Below are 23378 nucleotides of genomic sequence, written 5' to 3'. Positions count from 1 at the left end.
AGCAAGTGGATCTCTCTCTCTCTCTCTCTGTGTGTGTGTGCTGCGGCTCCTTTACTCCATGCAACCAAATTCACGGGAGGCCCGCGGCAGGAGACAATGGTGACGGATCCTTGTCACTAGAAGGAGTGTAAGGGATGACCCCAGGTGGCACCAGAGCGGGGTGCGGCAACGACTGGGGTTTACTGGAATTGCCTTTTCTGATGCGAGTTACTGACGCTTGGATTTTTGTTGCGGGTTTTGTTTTTGTTATTAACCTTTGTGAATGAAACGGGATGACGCGTAGCCGTAGCTCAACACATTGGCCCCTCGGCTGCTTGAATGGGAACTTTTTCACGTGCGAGAAGTGTTTTGTTGCGTGGTTTTTTAAAAAGTGTTTTCCCTCTGCGTTTTTTTGTCTGTATGCTTCTTCTTTTTTTTTTTTTTTCCCCTCTGCACACTTCTTTTCGACTGCTGATGTGTTTACTTGTGCTTTATGCTTCTGTAGACTGGCCCGATGTCATCTGTGGCGATTGTTTTTGACCTTCGCTACACGGACTGGGACCTCTTCGAGTCAGCCAGGGAAACTTTTGTCACAGCTGTGGGCGAAATGCTGGCACTGTCACGTGCCGCATCTTTTTTGCGAGGGGAGCCGTGGTTGCGTGTGGAGATTTTTGCAGCCAATGGAACTTGTCTCGTGCCTGCCTGGGATGCCGCCTTTGACGCCAATAATGTGGCGGATGCCATGCGGATATTATCGACGCTTGATCCGGTGCGTTCCCCGGCGCGTGACACCGATCATTGTGTTGTTGACGCCCTGCAGCGGCTTTTGTACACCGCTGCCAACGGCGGCGCTGACAGTTTCCGCGGTCTTCTTTTCTTAACAACTTTTACGACGATCCATGACTTTAGCCGGCGTGTGCACTCGACAAAGATCCTAGCCATACCCTTTATGGAGAATTTTTGGGTTTCGCTCCACCTGGATGCTACGGCGATGACCACAACCTCGCTTGCGCTGACACCTGCTATCCGTTTGATCCGCTGTTCTATTGGGCCCTTGGTTCTTCGCAGTGCTATTCAGCAGGCATTGTCTCCTTTTTTGAAGCTGCAGCGTCACGTTCCCGTATCACTACGTTTTGGTCGCTACAATGTGCCATGTGCCGCCCGCCACTCTTTTTTTTCTCTTCCCACTCGTTGCTGTACGGCGGGAGACTTTGATTTGACGCGGAAGGGCTGCACCGAGGAATGCAGTGGTGACAGTGCGATTCTTTTTCTCTCTGGGCGACATTTTTGTACCTCCCACTTTGAGCGAGAGCGGTGGGCCACGAAGGAGGTGGCGCTGACGGTGGAGGGCATTTTAAGCAGCGACGCCGTGAGTGAGGAGCTGTTGTACGGGGACGGCTGGACGCTCTGCCCGAAGGAGACCGAGCCGTGCGAGCGCCGCCCCGAGGAATGGATGTACCATCTCTCCAAGGAGTTGCAGGGAGACGTGCTCATCCTTACAACCCAGCAGCCACACCTTGACCCACCGCACCAGATAGCGCTGCCCGCATCCACATTTGTGGGTTTTTTTCTGCGACCGACGCTGCTGTACGTTCGCGCTCTCATCCCACCGGAGCTGCTTGCGGAGCAGGTGGAGTCCGTGGGAGCGTGCGCCACCCGCTATCGCCATGACGCTGCCCTCTCGGACGATATCAAGAGGACGGCAGATAATTTACGCAGTGCCTCCGCCTCCACGCTTCTGAGGAGGCCTGTTGGCGTTTGTCGTGCATTGGCGCAGCTGAGAAGGAGTCAACAGTTCACTTTGAAGGTCGAAAGTTCTCAGGGCCCCACGAAGCGCGGTAGTGCTTATTCCCTTCACAGCCTTCACAGATAGTTTCTCAGATCTGCCTTTTTTTTTTTTGTCTTTCTTTTTTCCCTGTTCTTTTTTTTTTTTTTACAATGTGGCAGACGAGGAAACAAACAACCCTCTGCTCTTCCTAAAGAAACGGAATTCTCTTCTACAGAAAAGTAATTTAAGAAAGAAGAAAAAAGACACACGCGTGCCTTTTTTTTATGTAATTTTTTTTTGTTTCTCCTGCATTTTAAAATGCTTCCACACCATTTGTTTGCCCCCTGGTACTGTGTGTAACTTATGTTTTCTTTTTCTTTTTTGTTTCCTTTTTTCTTTTTATGCTTGGGTTGTCTTTTGCAAAAAACGATCCAACAAACATCTTAAAAGAAGAGAGAGAGAGAGAGGGAGGGAGGGTTGTGTGCGAGGCACACGGAAGGAAAGAGAACACATAACGGTGGAAACAAACAAACACACACACACACACACACATTGAGATATTCAGTTTGTCTTCTTGTTGGTAGGGAATTGAGTATTGGTGGTGCTAGTGCTTGTGGGCAATGCCACGTGAAGCCGCCAGCGGTCTGTGGCGGTCGGAGGACATGACGATGCTGCAGCTCACCATGCAACGGGAGACGGCGCATGACTCGGTGTTGAAGCTCGGACAGCTCGCGGCGTTTCAGTTTATTGATTTGAACGGCGATGTAAACGCATTTCAACGTGACTTTGTGCAAGAGGTACGTCGCTGCGATGACATGGAGCGGAAAATGCGTTATTTACATGAAGAGATTGAGAAGGCAGGTGTGACAAGCGTTCCCGGACAGGTGGGAGAGAGAGAGACGATGTTCTCTCTGGAGCAAAAGGTGGATGAGCGGGAAGCTGAGGTGCGGGAGTTGAACGAGCAGTACCAGTCTCTTATTGAGGAGCGCAACCGATCACGTGAACATTTGGAGGTTCTTAACCGCGATTTTAGTGCCTCCTCCACACACAGCCAGGGCCTCAATTTGATTACGGGCGTCATTCCCAAGGAACGCGTGCCAATATTGGAGCGACTTGTGTACCGCGCCACTCGTGGGAACTCTGTGATGCAAACCGACGATATCGCAACGCCCTTTTACAATGTTGCAACGAACCAGCCCATTTATAAATGTGTCTTTGGAATTTACTTTCCAGTGCCACGCCTGCGGGAGAGTCTTGGGAAGATTAGCGAGGCTAATGGTGCCACACTCTACGCGTATGCGGAGAACGAGGAACAGCTTCAAGGCATGAGGGAATCCCTTCAAGTTCAAGTGGAGACTGTAACGCACACACTTCAGCAGTCTGCGCTGCGCCAACGGCAATTGCTAATGGGGATCTCTGCTAGCGTGTATGAATGGCGCCGCGCCGTCGCCGTCGAGAAGGCGGTTTACTCCACGATGAACATGTTGCGATTCAGTGGCGCGACAGTTGTGGCGAAGGGCTGGGCCCCGGTACGTTCTCTAGACGACATAAGGACCGCGTTGCAGGAGGCGGAGTACTTAAGTGGTGCTCAGGTACTGACCATTGTGGAGGGCGTCACGACAAAGGAGACACCGCCTACATACTTTCGAACGAATAAGATTACAAGCTCCTTTCAGGGCATTGTGGACAGCTACGGCATGGCGCGCTACAAGGAGGTGAATCCGGGCGTTTTTACAATCATCACTTTCCCCTATCTTTTTGGTGTGATGTACGGTGATATTGGCCACGGTCTTATTTTGACCATCTTTTCGGCATTTCTTATTTTTATGGAAAAGAGCTGGGAGGGAAAGCCGTTGAATGAAATCTTTGCCATGATTTTTGGTGGCAGGTATCTGCTCTTGTTTATGGGCTTTTTTGCAGTTTATTTGGGGTTTCTTTACAACGACATGTTTGGATTCTCTGTGGAGGTCTTTACGTCGGGGTACCGCTGGCCTCAGCTGCCACCGAACGGACCAGACGGGGTCGTGCGTCCATCGCTGCCCGTTGGTGTGACTCCTGCGCATAGTGTCATCTTTGGTGTTGACTCCGCGTGGGCTGAAACGGAGAACAAACTGGAGTTTTACAACTCCATCAAGATGAAGTGTTCTGTTATCATTGGGGTTGTGCAGATGATGGTGGGGGTGATTCTTTCTCTCATGAATCATCTTTACTTTGGTGACAAGCTCCAGGTGTGGTTTCGTTTCGTTCCAGAAATTGTTTTTCTCTCTTGTACTTTTGGTTACATGTGTCTTCTTATCGTCATCAAGTGGTGCACGCCGTGGGAAAATCGTACGCATGACGCACCGTCTTTACTGGAGACCATGACGAATTTTTTTCTGCAGCCAGGAACTGTTAATCTCCCTCTTTACAGGGGGCAGGCGGTGATTCAGGTGTTGCTGCTTCTCATTGCATTTGCGATGGTACCTGTCCTTTTGTTTGTTATTCCTTTTATGGAAAAGAAACACCACGATGAGGCGATGAAACGAAAGGCGCTTTTGCATGAAGAAGACGAGGAAGAAAAGGATGAGTTTGACTTTAGTGAGGTTATGATTCATCAGGTTATTCACACCATTGAGTACGTTCTGGGTTGCGTTTCCAACACGGCGTCCTATTTGCGTCTCTGGGCACTTTCCCTCGCCCACTCGCAGCTGTCCGAAGTGTTTTGGAACTTTGCGTTCCTTATGACGGTTGGCCTGGACGGCGGGTCGGGCATTTTTGTCTTTGTTGGCTTTTGTGTGTGGATGTGTGCAACGCTGGGGGTGCTGCTGGGCATGGAGTCTCTTTCTGCCTTTTTACACGCCCTCCGTCTGCATTGGGTGGAGTTCAACAACAAGTTTTACTCCGCAGACGGTTACGCATTTACCCCCTTTGACGTCGCAGAGGTTCTTAGCAAAATTAACTGAGGGAATATATATATTTATATGTACACATGTGTATTGAGTTGTGTTTTTGGATGCCCTGTCGCGTTGAGGGAATGAAGGGCGAAGAGACGGAGGGCAAACAGTGCGGCATAAAACCTTACGCATGCATGCATTGCGCCCCTGAAGCGGGTTTGCGAGGAAGACGAAGAAGAGGAAGAAGAAGTCAAAGGCGATGAGCAAAAAAGGGGAATAACTGAAGGAGGAAGAAGAAGAAAAAACAACAACAACTGATAACAACACTAAAGAAGGCGAAGGACGTCTGTTTGTTTGATTCCCTCTTCTTTTTTTTTTTTTTTTTTGGATTTCTTAATCTTTTATTCGCCTGTCTTGTTGACGGGCATGAGGATGGGGGAGATGTTAGAGGAAAGTGGGCATGAAATGAAGGAAAAAAAAAAAAAAAAGAGAAAAAGGAGGATGGCAAACGGGGGGTTGGATGGGTGGGGGAAACTGAAGTTGAACTTGACGGTACATTCTTCGCGTATTCTTTTCGCCCTTTATATATAATATTATATAATATATATGTGTATTGCATGTGTGTGTTATTTATTTGCTCCTCCGTGGAGTTTTTTTTTTTTTTTTTTTTTGCTTTTGTGTGTTTCTTTTGCTGGCTTCACTGGGACTTTTTGTTTTTGTCTACGAACACACAAACAAACAAACAAACAAAAAAATACATTCATGGGAATACAGTAGAGCGAGGGTACCAGGGGGGCGAGCACGATGATCCGACGAGCCCTTCTGCGGGGCGCATGTGTCAAGTGCTGTGGCGCCGTGGCTTTTCAATCAAACTCGAATTCCGTGACAAAATGTTGTCCCTTTTCTGGGGCAATGGATAGTGAGCAATTAAAGCCACTGAAAACCGGCACGGAGACGGTGTCTTGTCCTGTTCTCGGTATAACACCAGAACTACGGTGCCCAATGGAGTTTGAGAAGGACACAAAGACGCTACCCATGCGACAAATAGCGGCACAAATGGGAAAATTACGTTTGTCTTCCTTTGTGACTGCTACAACTGTGACTGGATACGTGCTCTGTGGTGGTACGAGCCTTGTGGCAGCGGCGGCACTGACGGTCGGAACTCTTTTACAGTCTTGTTCCGCAAACACGGCGAACCAAATACTAGAGATGGAACATGACAAAAAGATGAAGCGAACCTGTCGTCGTCCCATGCCTATGGGCTACATAACTTCTAAGGGTGCTTTAACCCTGTGTGGTTTGGAGCTTGTGGTTGGATCTAGCATTCTATGGCTTCTCAGCCCACCGGTGTCGGCCCTTGGGATACTTAATTGGTTCATTTATGTTGCTGCCTACACACCACTTAAACGTGTTTCTGCCGTAAACACGTGGGTGGGCTCCATTGTTGGTGGAATACCTCCTCTGATGGGCGGGATTGCTGCCACAGGAACTGTGACAAATCCTGCTTGGCTTTTAGGCGCACTTCTTGTTGCATGGCAGATTCCACATTTTATGGGCCTAAGCTTTCATTGTCGCCGTGATTATGAGGCAGCTGGTTATAAAATGTTGGCTTTTTATAATCCTTGGCGCGCCTCTTTTTACGCCGTGTTGATGTCTGTTGTCATGGCTGGAATGACGCTTGCTGGTCCCGTTGTTATTGGGATGCCCTCTGAGGGATGGTATTATCCTGCCGCAGGCATTGCCAATGGCGTCATGATATACAAGGCATGGTTGTTTCACTGCATGCCAAAGCAACACTGCCGTGGGTGTTTTGTGTTTTCATACATTTATCTCACGATAGTCCTAACCGCCTTAATGGTAAATCATTTTGGACCGGTGAAAAGGTGTACCGCTGCATGTGAGTTTGTCTTTGATTACATTGAAGGCCAACGCCAAGAGGCCAACTCAAAACGCCCTTGGAAGCTCACATAGAAGAATCATGTTTAGTAGAGTTGCTCGCACCGTTTGTGCAGACGTAGGATGAGGGGGCGGATAGATCGCGGGATAGGATTCGTTTTCTCAAGATTGTGTGTTGACTGGGATGTGGGTTGGGTGGAGGAACTGATAGATCCGGGGAGGGGGGGGGGTTAGTTTTGGATCGAAACGCAATTTAGCTGGCGGCACGATTCCTTTGGGATTTCATATATATAATATATACCTGTGTGTGTGTATGTGTGTGTATCTTATGGAGGGGAGTAGGAGGGGGTGGGGGGAAATATGTTGTGATAATGGGGAACCAAGAAGAACACGTGCACAGACAAACAAACGGACAAACAAAGGTGTCTGGTAGGCCTCTTCCCTTGCAGAAAGTGGCTTCAAGAGAAAGAGAGAGTGAAGGAAAGAAAGAGAGAGAGAGAGAGAGAGGTGGAAGTCTCTTTCTGTCTTTGCACAGGCATTTGTGTTTTGCAGCAGGTGCGTGTAGCTCTGTCTTGACTCTACACCAGTTAAAATGCATAAATGATGAGAGGGACTTGCCCCATTTTTTTTTTGTTTCTGCTTTTGCCACAACAACGACTTTTCCGGATGTATTTTTATTATATTATTATTATTTCCTTGTTGATCTCTTCTCTGTGATAATGTCTCTTTTGTAGAGTGATGGAGTCGATACCACCCAAGACTCGGGTGCCGGAAGACTGGATTCATCCTGCGCTGAAGAGGCAGCTGATGGACCGCGGTCGTCTGAGCAGCTCGCCAAAGGACCGCCTTGAGCTGTTAGAGAGGCAGCGCATCGAGATGGAGAGCGCGGCGGTTCGCAGAAAGCAGTTATTGGAGGAAAAGAAAAGACATCTGGAGGATCTGGATCGCCGCCGCCAGAGAATCGCGGAGGAGATAAAGGAGGAAGAAAGGCGGCTGATGAACCTGCGCCATGTCCACGAACGCGTTGGGGATCAGTTGATTGTACAGAAAACCATTGGGAAGCAGGAGTTTCAGACTGTCCCAGGTGTAGAAGGTCTTCAGTCTTCTTCCTGTGCTCTTCGTGTGACTGGCATTATCGGATGGGGAGAAATAATGTCGTGTTTCACGGCGGATGAGGAAACCAGGGAACGTTTTTTTTCCAAGTATGCACCGCTCTTTACGGTCAACGAGGGCGGGTCGATGCCGCTCAAGGAGGTGACCGAGCCTGTTTTTTTTGATGAGATGTGTCTGATGGAGACGGAGGGGAATCGTTGCATGAATTCTGCTTGTCCCTACTGGCACCGAGACCAGTTGGAACACGCGAAACTTGGTTGCATGGAGCTTTTTGCTCGCGCTGCGACGTGTATTAAGGGGCACAGCAGCATATGTGACGCTGCATCCATGTTTTCAAGGTTTTATGTATTGATAGAGGCAGCGACGGACCTTGCAGACGTAGTACGGATACAAAGAGATCTTATTAACCACGTTGCAAACCTTGGATGGGCTGCGGCTATTTTGGAAGACGAGGAGTCTCCCACGTGGGAGGCACCGCTTCTGCCACGGCCAATCATGTCACTAGAGCACGTGGCGTCTCTTCTACGCGATTCAAGGGAGAAAACACTATGGGGACATATTATTCACTCAAAAACTGACGTTGTTCTCCAGGCAACCGCACTTTTTAAGCAGCATGCAGATTCGTTCTCATGGCGTTGCCTTATGCGTGTTGCGGGGACGACAATCGATCGTTTACTTTGGTTGGCCACTCGTGGGGTTGCTCTGTTTCCCACATCGCCATTTATCCGGCTCAGTTACCTCGTAGCGCTAATGAAGTCCGGATGTTCGATTTCAGATTGTGTTGAAGTTTGTCTTTCGTCAGCTCAGCTGATTTCTGATCAGGCGGCATTTGCCATATTTTCCCCCCAAGAGACAGAGTGGTGCGAGGTGGCGGCGCGATACGTTGCGTACATGATTGCCATTTCGTGCATCCATGTGGCCCGCACCGACCCCGAGGCGGCGGTGGGCCTTCTTGAGGCAGTACTGGAATTGCCGGGCCGTATTTGTCTTTTGCCGCTTGCATTGCAGAACTTAAATTTGTTTCTTGTTGTGCTTCGAAAGACAAGGCGATTGGATGGGGCGAGTGCCCTTCCGTTGGCCTCCATCTCCGATGTCTCATTTACACTTGGCGATGGGTTTCCCTGTTTTCCAGATAACGAGTGCGGGCAGCTTTTATCGAGGCATTTGGGTCTAATTGACTTATGTGTCTCCGCAGGTATTGATGGGTCATTGACAGAACGCATGCGGTCGAGTGTGCATCTTTCACTCATGCATGCACTCTCTTCCGACGCGCAGCTGGTGGATCAGATCCTTACGAGGTCACCCATGCATTCGGCTCTTGGGTTGGCGGAGGTGTGGGTGGGGTATCTCCGCCTTGTGGAGCAACGGGGCGGGACGGTGTCTCTTATTTCATTGGTACAGTCTCTGTTGGAGTCCTGTCAATCGCCGCTACTGATGGTCCATCTTGTGCGATTCCTTCAGGTGCATGATGAGAATGTGGAAACCGTCATCGATAACTTTCTTGAGAATTTTGCAAAGAGCCGTGGGATTTTATTAGAAAAAGTCCCCCTAATGGCGTCCACGGATTCGCCTGGTCTTCCTGTGGATGAGTGGATTCCGATTGTCATATTGTATTCCCTTCGATTGCGTCTTAGGGAGCGACTGGAGTTGCTGTTAAGTGTTCCACTGGATTTGTACTGTGATGTGGTGGAGTTGGTGGTTCTCTTATGGCTGGAGACAATTCAAGTCGCACTGCTCCTGCGTGATGATGACGTCTTCCGACAGTGTGCGAGACAAGGCCTACTGCTGCTCCATGAGCCTTTTCTTCACTACTTTAGCCCTGTCGATTGGGATTTTGACGAAATGGTCTCATATGCTCATGTGGCGAGTCTCATGGTGTACAGAGCCATCCCTGTTCTTCTTGGCACGTCGTATCAATTCACTGCGCACTACCGTGGGATTTTGTTGGAGCTCAGTGCAGAGTTGCACGTGGTGCATCCCAATCTTCTCTCTACGGAATAGAATCCGAGATGCTAACCTACTTTTAAGCAACCTGTGTGGGGCCGCTGTGGTTCTTTTTTTTTTTTTTTTTAAAGAATATTATGCATTTTGTGTGCATGCGTGGATAAATAAATAAATCAATCGACATTCATATTAATATGAATAACAATATTTTTTGCCCCTTGTTTGCTTTTTTATTTTATTGCTTTCTTTCGCAGATTGTTGCTTTTTTTTTTTTTTTTTCTCTTCACCCGCCAGGATACGGAAGAGGCTGCTGCAGCCGTGGAAGGTGACAGCCGGCTTGTCCCTCATGGCCTTTCAAATGAGAGAGCCTGTTGTATGCGCAGTCTACCCGACGTGTGTGCTTATCTGCTGGGACCCCCCACGCCCCGCAAATTCACCAACGGAAGTTGACCACACACTCTTTTGGACATACGAGGTGGAGTGGACAACAAGTCACAGCCCAAGCAAAGAACGCTTTTCGGGAACGACGAAATATTGCCACGCTGTCATTGAAATATTTTATCCCAACGAAGTGATCAATCTCCGCATTTTTGCCCATGCCAGTATTTCGGTGGATGCGTTTGCGTGCGGTTCGACAAGCTGTACGATTGACGCTGCGGAGACAATTGCAATGCCGTGGCTGCATAAACGATCTATGGAATGCCGCTGCATATTTGACGGTCTTCTTTTTTCCACGAATGGTGTGCAGTGCATCGAGGCGATCCCTGATGGATCAGATTACATGAGGGCGACTATATCGTCCGTGTGTATGCTTGAATCTAGTTTTGCTTGTATTATTGTGAGGGCTATTTACAACGATCCACCTCTACCGATTAGCTCTTCAACTGTGTACTACTTTGTTGTGTGTTCCAAGATTCTTGTGAAGCAGCGGGAGAGAATGCGCCACTCCGGGATTGTGGAGTTCTTGGAAAAGGAGGAGGCATGTGCGGTCTTCTGTGGTATTGGTGAAATGGGATCATCGGCTGCGTTGGCAGCGCATTTATTTATAGCATCGGTTCCGGAATCCATTACCGGGCTGAGAGAGCGCGTCTTTTGTATTGCTTATGGGTCTCCTAGGCGTATGTTTTTTGAGGATTCCCTAGTTCTCGCCTCCACCTTGGCGTTTAGCGGCAACTTCTTGTACTACACGGGTCTTTTGGATGCCCCTGACCCTTCCAGTGGCTACAAAACTACCCCGCCTGCAACACAGGAAGGGAAGGGGAAGGCAACCAGTGACACAGCGCTGCTGCTCAACACACCACTCGGTGTGCGTTGTGGTCTTCTTTTAGATGTTCAAGAAGGCCGTCACTACTTGCGCACGCGCTGCTCTGGCGTGGAGACGCTTTGCGAGGAAGAGTGCCACGAAAGTCTTGATGTCTCCGAACAACTCCGTGTGCTGAGTCGTTTGCTTCTCACACGGGGGGATACACTGCTGTTGCCTGTGATTGAGGCTATGGAGCACACGGTGGAGGACGGCATTATGGTGTGTCTCCGCATCGCCGGTGCCAATTTGCAATATCGGCCGCAGATCTGTGTCTCGTCGCACGGTGGGTGGCCGACAGCGATATCTGTGACAAACATGGCTCCACGGCGCATAGATGCCACATTCTCATTGCTGGAAATGGTCAGCATGGAGTCCGCTACGCGACGGAAGCCTCTGCAGCGTCTGCAAGTGGACTTTGCGCTTCTCACGGATATGGGGTACACCTCCCACATGAATTACACCATTGATGTTCCTGAGGATGTTGCTGAGTTGCTATTTCTTGAAAATCGAAACAAATTACCTTATGCGTGGATATTTTCAAAGCCAATAAATCTTATTGATAGCGCGATCGTTATTGAGCCGTTTTTTACAACCTCAGTGGCGAAGGAGCCACGCAGATTTGAACCTGGGCGACAATTCTCCACGGAGTTGATTGAGGCTCTTGCCAGCATTAGTGAGATTGCGCATCACTTTGCTACAAAGAAGCAGAGTGTGAATTTGTTGAGTTTTGTGGCCAATGTGGCAGCCAAAGTTTCCAACTCCGGCGTGTCCTCGCAAGCAATGAATCCTATTCCCATAGAGGCTCCTCCTGCGAGGGAGGGGGTATTTGGGAAAATACTTGGAGAATATGTCAACAATAAAAAGCGGGCGGTATCGAGTTTGCTCTCAAACCTTGCAACGTGGAAGCAGAAGCTTCAACAAGGGCTTCCTTGGCTGAATGACACAAAGTACAGGGAGAAGTTGTGCTCTCTTTTGGGTGTGTTTGGAAAGACAGCTCCTGCGTCTGATGTCTCCCTCGTTTCATTGGAGATGTCACTGTTTACACATGTCCTTCGGTACCTTCGAAATACATGTGGCGTGTCAAATTTACAACACCTCAGAAGCCTTCATCAATGTATGGAGTTTGAAAAATTTTATCAGCTCGTACATCCACTGTTTAGTGTCTCTACTCCAACGTTGGAGAATGCGGCTATTTTGATTATTTTGGAGTCTGCCGCACTCTGGGCGGTCTGTCTTGTTTTTCATCTTCGCTGCTCCTATCTTTTTACGCATTTGATTGCCGTGACGGGGTGTGCTGGCTCCGGCTGCAAAACGATGTGCAATGCCATCACACGCCTGGGATTGGAACAGGACTACCGTCTCCGAGGAAGCCAGCGTGTGAGAAATGTTTTGATTCGTCGTGCGGCAGAATATGAACTGGATGACTTGAAGGAGATTCTTCTACTTGGATTTGGCGTCACGGTTATTGTGGTTGGCGAGTTTGCAGACATAAAAGGCATGGGATACAAAGCGATATGGAGCTCCATCCGCCGCTCACTGCGCAGTGCCGACCGTCAGCGGATTTACACTTTTTTGTCAAAGGCGGATGAGCTGGTGGGATTGTGCGGCGGCAATGTGGCGGCTGGGGATGTCGATCCGGTAAAAGTACTGCGCGACACTGCGGTGACGTCGGTTTGTGCGGGATCAGCAGTGGGTGATGTGCCACAGCACCTTGTTGCAGTTTCTTTTTCGCCATCCGTTGCGTTTCTTAAAACATCGGTGTTTGTTTTGCAAAGTGGAATGTCTGCCGAGGACTTTGCAGAAAGGCTCTTGACGGCTTCATTGGGTGAAGTTCAGAGGATTCTATTGCGTGTTCGAAAGAGTGGCTAACATTGACGACTTCACACTTTTTTTTTCCTTTTTTCTTTTCTGCTTTAAGTTTTGGCTCCCACGGGTTGGTGGGCAAATATTATTGGTGTTCTTGTCTTTTTTTTCTTCTCTCTCTCTTTCTGTCTGTGTCTCCTACCGCAATCCAGTGTTTTTTCTTTTTATTCCTGTCTCTGTTCTGTCGTTTTCTTTTGTTTCTGGAAATGATGTCGCTGTGGGTGTCTAGGAGTTTCTTGACGGATGGGGTCGCTGGCTGTGGAGTCCCTCGAACTGGAGGTGCTGCGCGCCCCGGCGTTCGTTAAAACGTGGCTGCGGCTCGTTGAAGCCATTCAACTCTCGGAGCACGAGAGTGCGGCGGCCAAGGCCAACGCCACGAACGTTGCCTACGAGCGGGCCATACGGGCGAATGGATTTTCGTATAAACTGTGGGTGAGCTACATTGCCTATCGCAGGGACAACACAAGAGAGCTCTCCTCGCTGCATGAGTGGTTCAGGGCGCTGCGGAACATTTATGACCGGGCGGTTGAGAAGTTGCCCATGATGCCACTTCTATGGGTATCCTTTCTGGAGTTTCTTATGGACGCACCCGTGCCTCCGCGTCTGACGCTTATAAGGCACACCATCATTCGGGCGCTGAGGGCCCTGCCGGTGACGCAGCATCATCGTGTGTGGAAGCTTGCAAAGCGCTGGACAAGGCTGCCTCATGTGCCTACGGAGACCGCCAAATACCTGTGGAAGCTATACCTTTTGTTTGACTCACGTGCTTCGAACCAGCGGGATTATTTCCTCATGTTGTGGGAAAAGGGGAGCACGAGTGAGTTTCTTACGGAGTGTGCGGTGTTCCTTGCGGATGGCAGTCCACACGAGGATCTCTTGAGCGACACGACCTTGTGGGAGACAGTCCGCCTGGCCCTTGAGACGAAGGATCTGCGCTTTTCAGGGGACGTTACAAAAATTGAAAAGTTGTTGAATGTGGCGGCAGAGCACTGTGCCTCCCCGGCAGAGTTAAAGATCTCCCACGCCGTGTTCTTGTCTGGTCACGGAGATTTTGCAATGGCACGAGAGGCGCTTTGGGCACTTCTTGAAACTGCCGATGACGCCACGATCTTTTCAAGAGTGTTTAGCATGGCTGTGGCTTTTGAAGATCAGATCATTGACTCCCTTGCGATGGATCCATCCATTCAGGCTCTCAGTGATAAGGGATACCAACAATTTTTGGAAAAGCTCTGCGGTGACACGCGTGACCCTCTGGCCCACCTGCGTCGCCTCAACCATCAACACGCACTCCTATTGAATCAGGTTCAGCTTAGAGAAAACTTTCGCGACACCACCATGTGGCTGAAGCGAGTGGAATTACTGCGAGAAATGGTTTGTGATAATCGAGCCTCTCATAACGACGTGGTTATGCTCTACCGACAGGCCATCGCGCAGTGCACATCCGGACTAAAACTGGTTGATGTGGATGCGGCGCAGTTATTTGAATCCTACGCGCGCTATCTTTGGGATACGGATTGCGGGAAAGAGGCCATTGCTGTTGCAAAGGAGGCCGCATGGCATATTTCCTTTTCCTCGACAAGCAGTAACCTGTTCCTGATGGGTTTATTTGTTGAGTTTATGCTCCTTTCCTCTACTCGAGAGAATTGTTTGACCGAACTCCTTTCAAATCTTCAGGCAGTTAACATATTCAACGGTATTCGTTCCAGGGGAATGGCTAAGGGGGCGGTACTATCAGATGTACAAAAGGATCCTCGTGCGTGGATGCTAGTTTTAGACGTTGCGTTTTGCGAGTTGCCAGAAACACCAGGGCGAGTTATCGAGCTGTATAATAAATCTTCTGCGTACTCAGTGGAGAGTGCGTGTTATTTGGCTGGTCGACTTTGGCATAGTGGCCGCACGCATCAGGCGTTTCGTGAGTTTGAGCGGGGTCTAGTGGCTTTCAAAGACGCTCATTTGGCAATGTTGTACGCTTTGCAGCAATACTTGAGCTGTTTATGCCTTTCTTTTGGGAAGCAGTTGCCGCTTCACCGCCTCCGTGAGCTTACACGGCTGGGTTTTGAAGTGGTTCCGTTCACTCTGCGTTCATGTCCGGTGGCCTCGGTGGAGTTTCTTCTCAATTGCGCTGCTCTGGAGTCTCGTTTAGGACTTTCGGGCACCGCCGTGAAGGTTGCTCAAGACTGCCTGGATGTGGCACAAGGAAATTATGGCAATGCAGAGAATTTTTTGCTTTGTCTTGTAGATACCGTTCTGGACGTCACCCTCACATTGCAGGGGAGTCAAATGCTCCGTGAGTACTGTGCCAAGCTTCTGGAACGGCCTCATCTGAGCTCTTCATTTATTCAGCGGGTGGCGCTCTGGTGGGCAGCCGTGGAGAAACGCACGGGCAACTTGGAAAGGGCTCACATGGTAATGGAGGCATGCTGCAAATCCCAGGACCCCAACAGTGTCCACGGTTGCGTCTTCTGGACGCTATGGGAATCTATTTGTACCGCCGTGAGTCAGTTTGAGGGGGTGCATAAAAGAAAACAGCAGGTTGCCCTGCAGTATGCAGGTGACTTGGCCCCATCTGCAGAGGCTTCGGTGGCGCCCAAAGCGACGCAAGGATTGGCATGAAAGCGGATGGTGGTGAGGGTGGTGAGGGAGCATGCCATTGTTGAAGACCCGGTTACTTCCCCGTCGTGTAATAAAAAAAAGAATATTAAAAGGAACTAAAAGGCGTGGATGAAACAAAACCACGGCAGCAATAAAAATGAAAGCAGCATCTCAATTGGAGAAGACCATAGGAGAGGGTGCATTTTTTTGGCTGTTTTTTTTTTTTTTTGCTTTTCCACTTCTTCTTCCCTTTTGTTTTGTTCCTTTTTTTTTTTTTTTGTATTGGCAGAGCCAAACGACCCATGTGCGTAGCCACTGATCACACTGCTTGCTGTGGTGTGAATTCCCTCCATTGTTGTGGTTGTTATTTCCCTTCTCCTTTTATTTTTGGCATCCATGTCGTAAATAGAAAACTGAAGATAAAGCGACAATTACTGTTGCTTCTCCTTAGCCTCATCGTATGTCTTCTTGTATTGGTGCTGCTTTCATACAGCGAGGAGAGTGTTCCGCGTAGGCCACGGCCTTCTCCCCAAACTTTTGTGGAGTGTGAGCTGAGCCGACGCGCCAGGGCAATTAATTTTCGTGACTTTGTGTCCCGCCTCTGCGAGAAACTTTGCACTGCCTCCTCAAAGCTGTTTTTCTGCGATCGTCAACGGTTTCCGCAAGCACGCAGTCATTTCCACTCTGATTTCCCGCAGACGCCAGCTGTAGAGGTGCGGGGTCGGGTGGAGTCTGTCGATGTGGTATACATCGCCACGTGGGGTGGAGCAGGGCGGCGTTTTGGAAGGGGATCCGCCTTGGTTTTCTGCACATTCATGCGAAGAACCTCAATAACTTCTCCTCGCGATGATGTGTTGAATACCGTTTTTGGGACCTCAGTTTCCTGCATTTGTTTTCCCTGAAATCCCTCTCCCCTTTCTCTCTCTCTCTCTGTGTGTGTGTGTGTGTGTGAGTGGCTTCCTTTTATTTTTTAAATTTCTTTTGTTTGTTGCTGTTGCGTAGGCATCCACAACACGAGATGATTGCCGTGAGGGTGTTTGACTTAGCTGCCGGCCCACGCACGGCGAAGAGGGTGCAGCTCGAAAAGGCGGAGACGATTGCCGCTCAACTCCCCGCATTCTCAGAGGCCATTGGTGAGCCGTTAGAAATTTCTTCTGCCACGTTCTACACGGTTCGGGAGCGCAAGATTGATAAGCAGCCGCTTCCCACCGATGTGCCGCTCGAGGCCGTTGGTGTCACGGACGGCAGTTTTATCGTCATTGTGCGAAAAGGTCCCAAGTTAGCGCCAAAACTGGAAGTAAAAAAGGGGGTGCGAGAGTCAAAGGTTGACGAAATTGCACCTCCGCAAGCCGAGTCTAATGAACCAGCGAGCATGACCTCTGTGCCGGAGCAGAATTCAGCGGCGGCAGACGAACAGGTGGTGCCGGTTGGAGACAGCAGGGAGTACGTTGCTTCACCCGCTGAAATCCCACAACCCGTGCCAACAGCCGCCCCGTCGGATGCGAAAGGCCCTGACCGTGAGTCGATGCTCTCTCTTGTACGTGAGATGGAGAACGTGAAGCGGGAGATAGCCTCCTCCTGGGAGAGATGGAGAGCCGAGTTGACGCATGATACCTCAAAGTTTGAAAGGGAGTGTCTCGTGGAGGTCCTGGGGGCAGTGACGAGACTGACGCAGCAACAGGATGCCGTAGAAAAAGCACTGGGACGTTTGCAGCAGCATACACAGGACCGAGAGCAGGCGACATTGGTGCTTTCTTCAATTTACGAGGTTAATAAAAATCTTTTGAATGAGTTATCCACGGCGCGTCAGAAAGCGCGTGGAACTGTAGAGGAGAGTTTTGCGGCAATTATGAATCTTCAGGAGAGGATTGAGGAAAATTTACGCACACTGGTGCCTGTGAATTCCCAAAAAGATTCTATCCAAGGCACCGTTGCCGCTGCAAGTGGCGTGAAAGGGACCACCTGCCATTTGGCTACTTCTGCCACGATGCCTGAGGAGGCATTCGCCTTGCATGAGAGTTTAATTCAACAGTTTTTTTTTGCTGTGGGGCAAGTCACAGTCACTGCAAGTGAAATGTTGAATTACTGTGATAATCTTACGGAACTTTACACGGCTTTATCATTAAAGTACAACTTGCGGCATACCCCTATGCAGGAGGCATTGCAGGGGTACTTGCATGCGCATCTACCGCACCTGGCTTCTGCAGCGCCTGTTATTTGTTACCTGCACGAAGGCCGTGAGGTGGAGTATGTGGAGATCGTTACACTCCGCTCGCTTGGCCTTCACTTGAGCTCGCCGCATACCTGGCTGGAGGTGGCACTACCCTCCACTCTTGAGACACCCGACATCAGGTATTACTATTCCTCATTGGTGGGTCTTAGCCAGCGGAAGAAGCCAAAATGGCTGCAGTCTGTGTCCATCGAGCTATGCCGAATTTCTGCGTTAAGCAGTGTTTGTCCCCGGCTCGGCCTGCGTAACCCGCAATGGACGGAACACGACAGCCAATCACTGAGCAAATGGCGTCGAAGCAAAGCCGCCGCACTTCTTCTCTCTTATCGACCGGATCTTCGAGGAAACATGGATCTACTCTTGGGGTCGTACGCTGGAAGAGAAGAGACACTTCTGAAATTGATTAGTGCACGAGAGTTTATGAGGTAGAGTTTGTTTCCCTTTGTTTGTTCTTTCTCGTGTACACGCTTTTTGCGTGCTCAATTTTTCGAGGCAATGATTACTGATGTTGCTTCCGGTCTTCTACGGTTTTGAAGGTTGTGAAGATGGCTGCAGCTCTTGTCTTGTTCTTTTTTTTTTTTTTTAGGTTCACATGCAGTGGGCTTTGACAAGAGACCGCATTGCTTCTTCAGAGCTTCAGCAGACACTTCACAAACATCAGAAGCATATCCATGCCCAAAGTGCATTGTGGCTTTCGAGGACACAAGCTTTGAGCTATTACAGGCTGCAGTGCCGTGGAGGGTTCCCTGTAAAGGCAGACATTCTTGGAGAGCGCAGTATCTTTTATTTCACAGAGTACACCTTGAGGGAGCGGCGCGCGCTGCTAAATATGCATTCGCTTCCGATGAATAAAATGAACAAATGGATGCTGCTGACAGGTGCTGCCGGTGGACCTCCTGCTTGGACTGCGGCGACGTTGGAACAGTACACTCAGGCCTCTCTTTTTGCTTCCGGAGAAAACACCTCCGAAACAGCTTTACTTGTGGACGCAACCGTGGCGGTCCCGTCCTCACCATCACATACTGTCATTATTTTCAATGCGCAGGAGACATCCAATCCTTTTCTTATTGATGACACGCTTCAGCACACACACTTCGTGACGGGAGCTTCATTTTCACATGTTGTGGGGAGCTCACTTTCGACTGTGTGGTCACAATTTGGGTACACATCCCTGAAATGGCTTCCCGCGAGTGAGAGGAACGACTTTAAGCACATCGCTGTGCTGCCGGGACAAGAGCCCCACAGGGTGTTTGATCTCGAGCCCGTGGTTTTGGTTCATTTGAGTCAAACATCCAATGAGCATCAAAAGACGATTCTGCAAGCCGTTCCCCGTTGGGTTCTTTTACGTTCGTTGAGAGTACCCCTTGTATTTTTCGGAGGACGTTGGCTGACGGGGCGCCAGATGAATTTGGATGAGGATTTGAAGATCAAGCGGGACAGAGCAACAGCAGACATGCTGAAGTTACCGGAGCGGCCTTTTTCAATGAACACTCTGCCAGCGGAGCTTCCGTATGAACTTTGGCTTTGGTATGATGACAGTTTTCCTTACACAGGCCTGCCGCAGAGACGGCACATCATTCACAACAGGTTTTTCTACAATTCTTCACAACTTGTGGGTTAGGCATGATATTCCCCTGCTCAAAAATGCCCCCCCCTCCCCCCCCCTTTTTTTTCTTTTTTCTTTTTTTAGGCGTTGCTTCTTTTTTGAGTTTGGCATTTCAACGCTGCTTTAATATTTTTGCCTTTGGCCTCATTCCTTATATATGACGTGGATTTTCTCTTTTTTTTTTTACGGTTTCACTCTCTGTGGATGGGCGGCGGTGCTTGCTGTCTCACCCCTTTACTTGGCATGTTTTCTCTTTTTCATACTTTTTCATACGCACGCTAGGAAGGAAAGCAAACAAGCGCGAATTGCTACTGTGAAATTGTAAGGCTCTGAAAGGACCAACAGCACACACACCGCCCACACACACATATTTATATGCTCTCACGTGTTGCTGCAGTGAAGGCACCCCGCACAGACAACCGTCGACGCGTGACCGGATCCAGCGGAGGGAGGAGGGAAGGAAGAGAGAGCGAGCCGCAGAGGCCCAACATGTCCCGGCGTCTGTTTACTTCTGCGGTGCTGCTTCTAATTGTCATGATGATCTGCTGCGGCAGTGGGGCTGTACCCACTGAGGGCACTGATTCAGAAAATGATAGCGGTTTTACCATTGGGATGATTTTGGCTGCTACAGGGTATGAATATGATACCACAGAAGAAACTCTCCCACCAGGAGCACCTACCTCAGCAGTAGCCGTCCCAGCAGAAGGTAACAAATCAGTACATTCCCGAGTAAAGATTCCGGCGTTATCCGTTACCGCAATCAGTTCTCTATCCGTTGTTGACGTGAATGGTGTGGTTGCCGTCATTGCTCAAGCCGACTACGAAGATGGATCAAGCACTGTTTTGGCAAGAATCATTGAACCCACCGAAGAGGGTGCGGTGTGGACTTTACCAAACTCCAGTGCGAATAACCCACAAACACATTATGCGGAGGGCACTGAGAGAAGGAAGGGTTTACCTTCCCTCTTTAACCCTACTGCGTTTTTTAAAAACGATGGCTTGTACCTTCTTCTGTATGTTGGGAAGGAACCACGATCACCTAAGGGAGCTGTGCCAAAATCAGAATACCCGTACCCTTCTCTCGTTATTGGCGAAATTAAAAGCATGAACGCGAGCGACAAGGAAAAATCTAAAAAAATTACCTGGGGTGATTCCGGCTTGTTGAGCTCTGAAATTGCTGCAGAGTTTCAAAAGAGGTCGTTTGAGAATTTTTCTGCCAGTGGAGGCACAGGGATCCTAACGCAGGACAGCTCACTTGTACTTCCCATAAACGGATGGACAAAGGATAAAGAGGAATTCTCACTAATTCTGTACTCCGGTGGTCCTAAGAAAGAATGGAAGCTTTCGAAGGGGTTGCCTGATAGGTATTTTGCTCCCGTGATTGTCGAGTGGGTGAATGGGAGGCTTCTTATGATCATCTCATGCAACGATGGCTATCGCAAGGTGTACGAATCCGGTGACAACGGGGAATCTTGGACGGAGGCTGTCGGGACACTCTCGCGCGTGTGGGGCAATTCGCATAATCGAACAGGGAAAGGTGTGCAGAGTGGGTTTATTTCTGCGAAGATTGAAGGAAAGAATGTTCTGCTTGTTTCTCTGCCAGTGTATTCTACGGATAACGAAAGCGGTCGACTCAATCTTTGGCTAACTGACGGACGACGCATTGCTGATATTGGGCCGATATCCTCCACCGACGAAGATATCACTGAAAGCGCTCTTTTGTACAGAAATACTTCGGGTGAGGAGTTGATTTCCGTGTACGGGAGTAGGAATGCAACTGGCAATCTCAGCATTTCTTCTGTGCGCTTGACTGGGCAGCTGGAGCTGATAAAGAGAGTGATAATAAGCTGGGGAGAGATGGACAAGCGTGTTTTACAGCTGTACCGTTTTTCGATTGCCGAGGACAGTTTGTCTTCTGTTGGGGCCTGCAGCACCCGTATGCTCATGAATGGATTGGTTGGTTTTTTGTCCGGTAGTTTTAATGGAAGTCAATGGAAGAATGAGTACTTTGGGGTATACGCAGCTGTTCATGGGGAGGTGACAACCAATTCGGGTGGTGCGATCTTCAAGGGCGTTGGAGCAGGGGCGGTGTGGCCTGTGGGAACACAGGGGCAGAATCAAATATACTACTTTGCAAACACCCAGTTCACTCTTCTGGCGACGGTGTCTATACAGGAAGTGCCGGGGAGTGGCACCATCTCCATTCCTTTGATGGGCGTGAAGATGAACGACCCCAACGGCAAGCTGTCGACGCTTCTGGGGATCTCCTACAGTGCGGATAAAAAGTGGGAGGTGACGTTTAACGGCGTGAAGGCAACAGCCGAGGGTAGCGAGTGGGAACTGAGGAGGGAATACCAAGTGGCACTCATCCTGGAGGACGGTGAAATAAGCTTTGTGTACGTGAATGGCCAGTTGCTGGGGAGCTCGAAAACGATGCCGACTGGTAAGGAACGGTTACTCGATATCTCGCACTTCTACTTTGGCGGTGACAACGGCGAAAAAAAGGGAAACCGCCATGTGAAAGTGAGGAACGTATTGTTGTACAACCGAGTGTTGAGTGCCAGTGAACTGCAATGCCGTCTTCCTGAAGAAGTTGTGCAAAAGCCACGGAATGCGTCACCCAGTTCATCTAAAAAGCACGACTTCGGTCCGAAGGACGATGACTTCTACACTGTCTTGTTTCCTGAAAAACTCTCTGTCTTGCTTTCCAATGCAACGGGGTCGCCCAAGAAAACTGCCGTGGGTGCTGCCACAGTCCCTAGCACTGGCGGTCCGAACAATAATTTAAAGAAAAATGGCGAAAGCTGCATGTTTGTGAATGTTTCTGGGCTTTTATTGCTGATTCTACTGTGGATGTGTGCATTTGCGGCTCTTTTTTGAACCGAAGGGAAAACAACAAAAACAAAAAGAAGAAAAACTAATTTTTTTTGATTGAACACACGCAAAATCTTTTCAGTTTGTTTGCTTTTTTTCGTTTTCGTTTTCTTTTTTTTTTCTTTTTTTTTTTTTTTTTTGAGCGGAACTCCTTTTCTAGAAGCAAAAACAATTTTTTTTGTGGGAGCTTGTGAGGAGAGTGATCGCGGGAGAGCTGGCTGCCCTAATTAATTTATATATGCTGATACAACGAATGCACTTCTTTATGACGCTTTTCTATCTTATGATTTTTTGGAAGAACACGACTTTGGGGGATCAGGGAATTGATAGCGGCTGGTTAATTTTCATTTTATTTTGCCATGCCACCCACACCCTTTTGATTCCCTCCACGCGGTGGGGTCTTGTGGCTGCAGGACCCCAAAGTCTGCCACTTCGTAAGTAATAAATATGTAATAAATATATATGTATCGCATCCGAATAGGGTGAGCGGGCCACAACTGTGGCTAATGGACGATGTATATATACATATATGCACTTACTTGCTGCTAAACTTTGAGGATATGATGGATCCATTCTTATTAAATTCATTTCTTTCTTATTCTTATTTGGTTTGTTTTATATGATTGAGAAACTCAGGATTCGGCCAGCCGCCCGGAAACTTTTTCTGCTTTCTTTCTTTTGTGGTGTGTGTGTGTGTGTTGGTGTGGCGTTGCGAATAAGTAGTGTGACTGGTTGCGCGTGTCGGGGCATGGTGTTTTTTTTTCGGAAACGACGCACTGCCTCGTCAACATGTGTGTGCTACTGCTCCTTCTTTTCTGGCTTTCTTTTTTGTGAGGGTGCGTAGATAGTGTGCAAAGTGCGTATTTATGTGTTCTGGGGGAGGCGGTAAAAAGGGCCCTGGGCCCGCGGCATGCATTTGTTTGTTGGTAGCATTGCTGCTGGTGACGGCCGTGTGCGTGCGTGGTGGGGGGCCCGGTGGAGGTGTGGGCGAGGATGAGGGAGAGGGTGGCGGTGCGTGGCGCAGCACCGATGCCTTGCACCCCATTGAGGCCGAAATGCGGCCCTACGTGCGCGAGATGATAGGGCACGCCTTTAACTCCTACATTAAGTATGCCTTCCCGAAGGACGAGTTACGCCCGGTGAACGGGGCAGGGAAGAACACCATGGGCGGCTACGGGTGGACGCTGATCGATGCGCTCGACACGCTGGCGGTCGCTGGGTTCCACACGGAATTTCGTCGCTACGCGAGGTGGGTGGAGGAGAATGTGAGCTTTGACATTGACATCACTGTGTCTGTGTTTGAGACGACGATTCGGGCACTTGGCGGACTTCTTGCG

The 23378-nt window shown here is 49.3% G+C and overlaps 10 protein-coding genes across 10 annotated transcripts, besides 24 other annotated features; all 10 read left to right on the top strand.

Moving 5' to 3' along the window:
• Positions 1 to 12936: part of a sequence feature (heterozygous, non-Esmeraldo-like haplotype) that runs on past the window's edge.
• On the top strand, positions 494 to 1852 carry Tc00.1047053509601.80 (hypothetical protein, conserved; the record flags this gene model as incomplete). Its single annotated transcript, XM_809685.1, has 1 exon — positions 494 to 1852. The coding sequence occupies one exon, from the start codon at positions 494 to 496 to the stop codon at positions 1850 to 1852; it is 1359 nt and encodes a 452-aa protein (XP_814778.1).
• Positions 1868 to 1914: a sequence feature (A-rich).
• Positions 2114 to 2148: a sequence feature (A-rich).
• Positions 2271 to 2299: a microsatellite.
• On the top strand, positions 2368 to 4689 carry Tc00.1047053509601.70 (vacuolar proton translocating ATPase subunit A, putative; the record flags this gene model as incomplete). The annotated part of the gene is made up of 1 exon (XM_809684.1): positions 2368 to 4689. The coding sequence occupies one exon, from the start codon at positions 2368 to 2370 to the stop codon at positions 4687 to 4689; it is 2322 nt and encodes a 773-aa protein (XP_814777.1).
• Positions 4843 to 4924: a sequence feature (CT-rich).
• Positions 5201 to 5228: a sequence feature (AT_rich).
• Positions 5271 to 5291: a microsatellite.
• Positions 5343 to 5375: a microsatellite.
• Positions 5425 to 6591, top strand: Tc00.1047053509601.59 (protoheme IX farnesyltransferase, putative; the record flags this gene model as incomplete). Its single annotated transcript, XM_809695.1, has 1 exon — positions 5425 to 6591. The coding sequence occupies one exon, from the start codon at positions 5425 to 5427 to the stop codon at positions 6589 to 6591; it is 1167 nt and encodes a 388-aa protein (XP_814788.1).
• Positions 6978 to 7023: a microsatellite.
• Positions 7186 to 7210: a sequence feature (AT_rich).
• On the top strand, positions 7255 to 9630 carry Tc00.1047053509601.50 (hypothetical protein, conserved; the record flags this gene model as incomplete). The annotated part of the gene is made up of 1 exon (XM_809683.1): positions 7255 to 9630. The coding sequence occupies one exon, from the start codon at positions 7255 to 7257 to the stop codon at positions 9628 to 9630; it is 2376 nt and encodes a 791-aa protein (XP_814776.1).
• Positions 9684 to 9712: a sequence feature (AT_rich).
• Positions 9781 to 9857: a sequence feature (A-rich).
• Positions 9920 to 12745, top strand: Tc00.1047053509601.44 (hypothetical protein, conserved; the record flags this gene model as incomplete). The annotated part of the gene is made up of 1 exon (XM_809694.1): positions 9920 to 12745. The coding sequence occupies one exon, from the start codon at positions 9920 to 9922 to the stop codon at positions 12743 to 12745; it is 2826 nt and encodes a 941-aa protein (XP_814787.1).
• Positions 12937 to 13366: a sequence feature (areas merged during assembly that could not be assigned to a particular haplotype. This can correspond to areas where the two haplotypes were merged or to regions with more than two copies in the genome that were merged during assembly.).
• Tc00.1047053509601.40 (hypothetical protein, conserved) lies at positions 12983 to 15352 on the top strand (the record flags this gene model as incomplete). The annotated part of the gene is made up of 1 exon (XM_809682.1): positions 12983 to 15352. The coding sequence occupies one exon, from the start codon at positions 12983 to 12985 to the stop codon at positions 15350 to 15352; it is 2370 nt and encodes a 789-aa protein (XP_814775.1).
• Positions 13367 to 16746: a sequence feature (heterozygous, non-Esmeraldo-like haplotype).
• Positions 15546 to 15610: a sequence feature (A-rich).
• Positions 16263 to 16286: a microsatellite.
• Positions 16350 to 17990, top strand: Tc00.1047053509601.30 (uncharacterized protein; the record flags this gene model as incomplete). The annotated part of the gene is made up of 1 exon (XM_809681.1): positions 16350 to 17990. The coding sequence occupies one exon, from the start codon at positions 16350 to 16352 to the stop codon at positions 17988 to 17990; it is 1641 nt and encodes a 546-aa protein (XP_814774.1).
• Positions 16747 to 17701: a sequence feature (haploid, non-Esmeraldo-like haplotype).
• Positions 17702 to 18302: a sequence feature (areas merged during assembly that could not be assigned to a particular haplotype. This can correspond to areas where the two haplotypes were merged or to regions with more than two copies in the genome that were merged during assembly.).
• On the top strand, positions 18154 to 19182 carry Tc00.1047053509601.20 (hypothetical protein, conserved; the record flags this gene model as incomplete). Its single annotated transcript, XM_809680.1, has 1 exon — positions 18154 to 19182. One exon carries the CDS (start codon positions 18154 to 18156, stop codon positions 19180 to 19182), a length of 1029 nt encoding a protein of 342 aa, XP_814773.1.
• Positions 18303 to 19211: a sequence feature (areas merged during assembly that could not be assigned to a particular haplotype. This can correspond to areas where the two haplotypes were merged or to regions with more than two copies in the genome that were merged during assembly.).
• Positions 19212 to 19559: a sequence feature (heterozygous, non-Esmeraldo-like haplotype).
• Tc00.1047053509601.10 (neutral sphingomyelinase activation associated factor-like protein) lies at positions 19543 to 22047 on the top strand (the record flags this gene model as incomplete). The annotated part of the gene is made up of 1 exon (XM_809679.1): positions 19543 to 22047. The coding sequence occupies one exon, from the start codon at positions 19543 to 19545 to the stop codon at positions 22045 to 22047; it is 2505 nt and encodes an 834-aa protein (XP_814772.1).
• Positions 19560 to 23378: a sequence feature (areas not merged during assembly with more than two copies in the genome that could not be assigned to a particular haplotype).
• Positions 22133 to 22181: a microsatellite.
• Positions 22225 to 22494: a mobile genetic element.
• Positions 22908 to 23378, top strand: Tc00.1047053509601.5 (mannosyl-oligosaccharide 1,2-alpha-mannosidase IB, putative; the record flags this gene model as incomplete). The annotated part of the gene is made up of 1 exon (XM_809696.1): positions 22908 to 23378. A coding segment is annotated over one exon (471 nt), but the record flags the coding sequence as incomplete, so codon positions are not given.
• Positions 23004 to 23055: a sequence feature (C-rich).

This window comes from Trypanosoma cruzi, genomic scaffold (genome assembly GCF_000209065.1).
Source record: "Trypanosoma cruzi strain CL Brener 1047053516291 genomic scaffold, whole genome shotgun sequence".
Lineage (NCBI taxonomy): Eukaryota > Euglenozoa > Kinetoplastea > Trypanosomatida > Trypanosomatidae > Trypanosoma > Trypanosoma cruzi.
The sequence above is the reverse complement of the archived record's forward strand: the minus strand, read 5'-3'. Positions and strand labels throughout refer to the sequence as shown.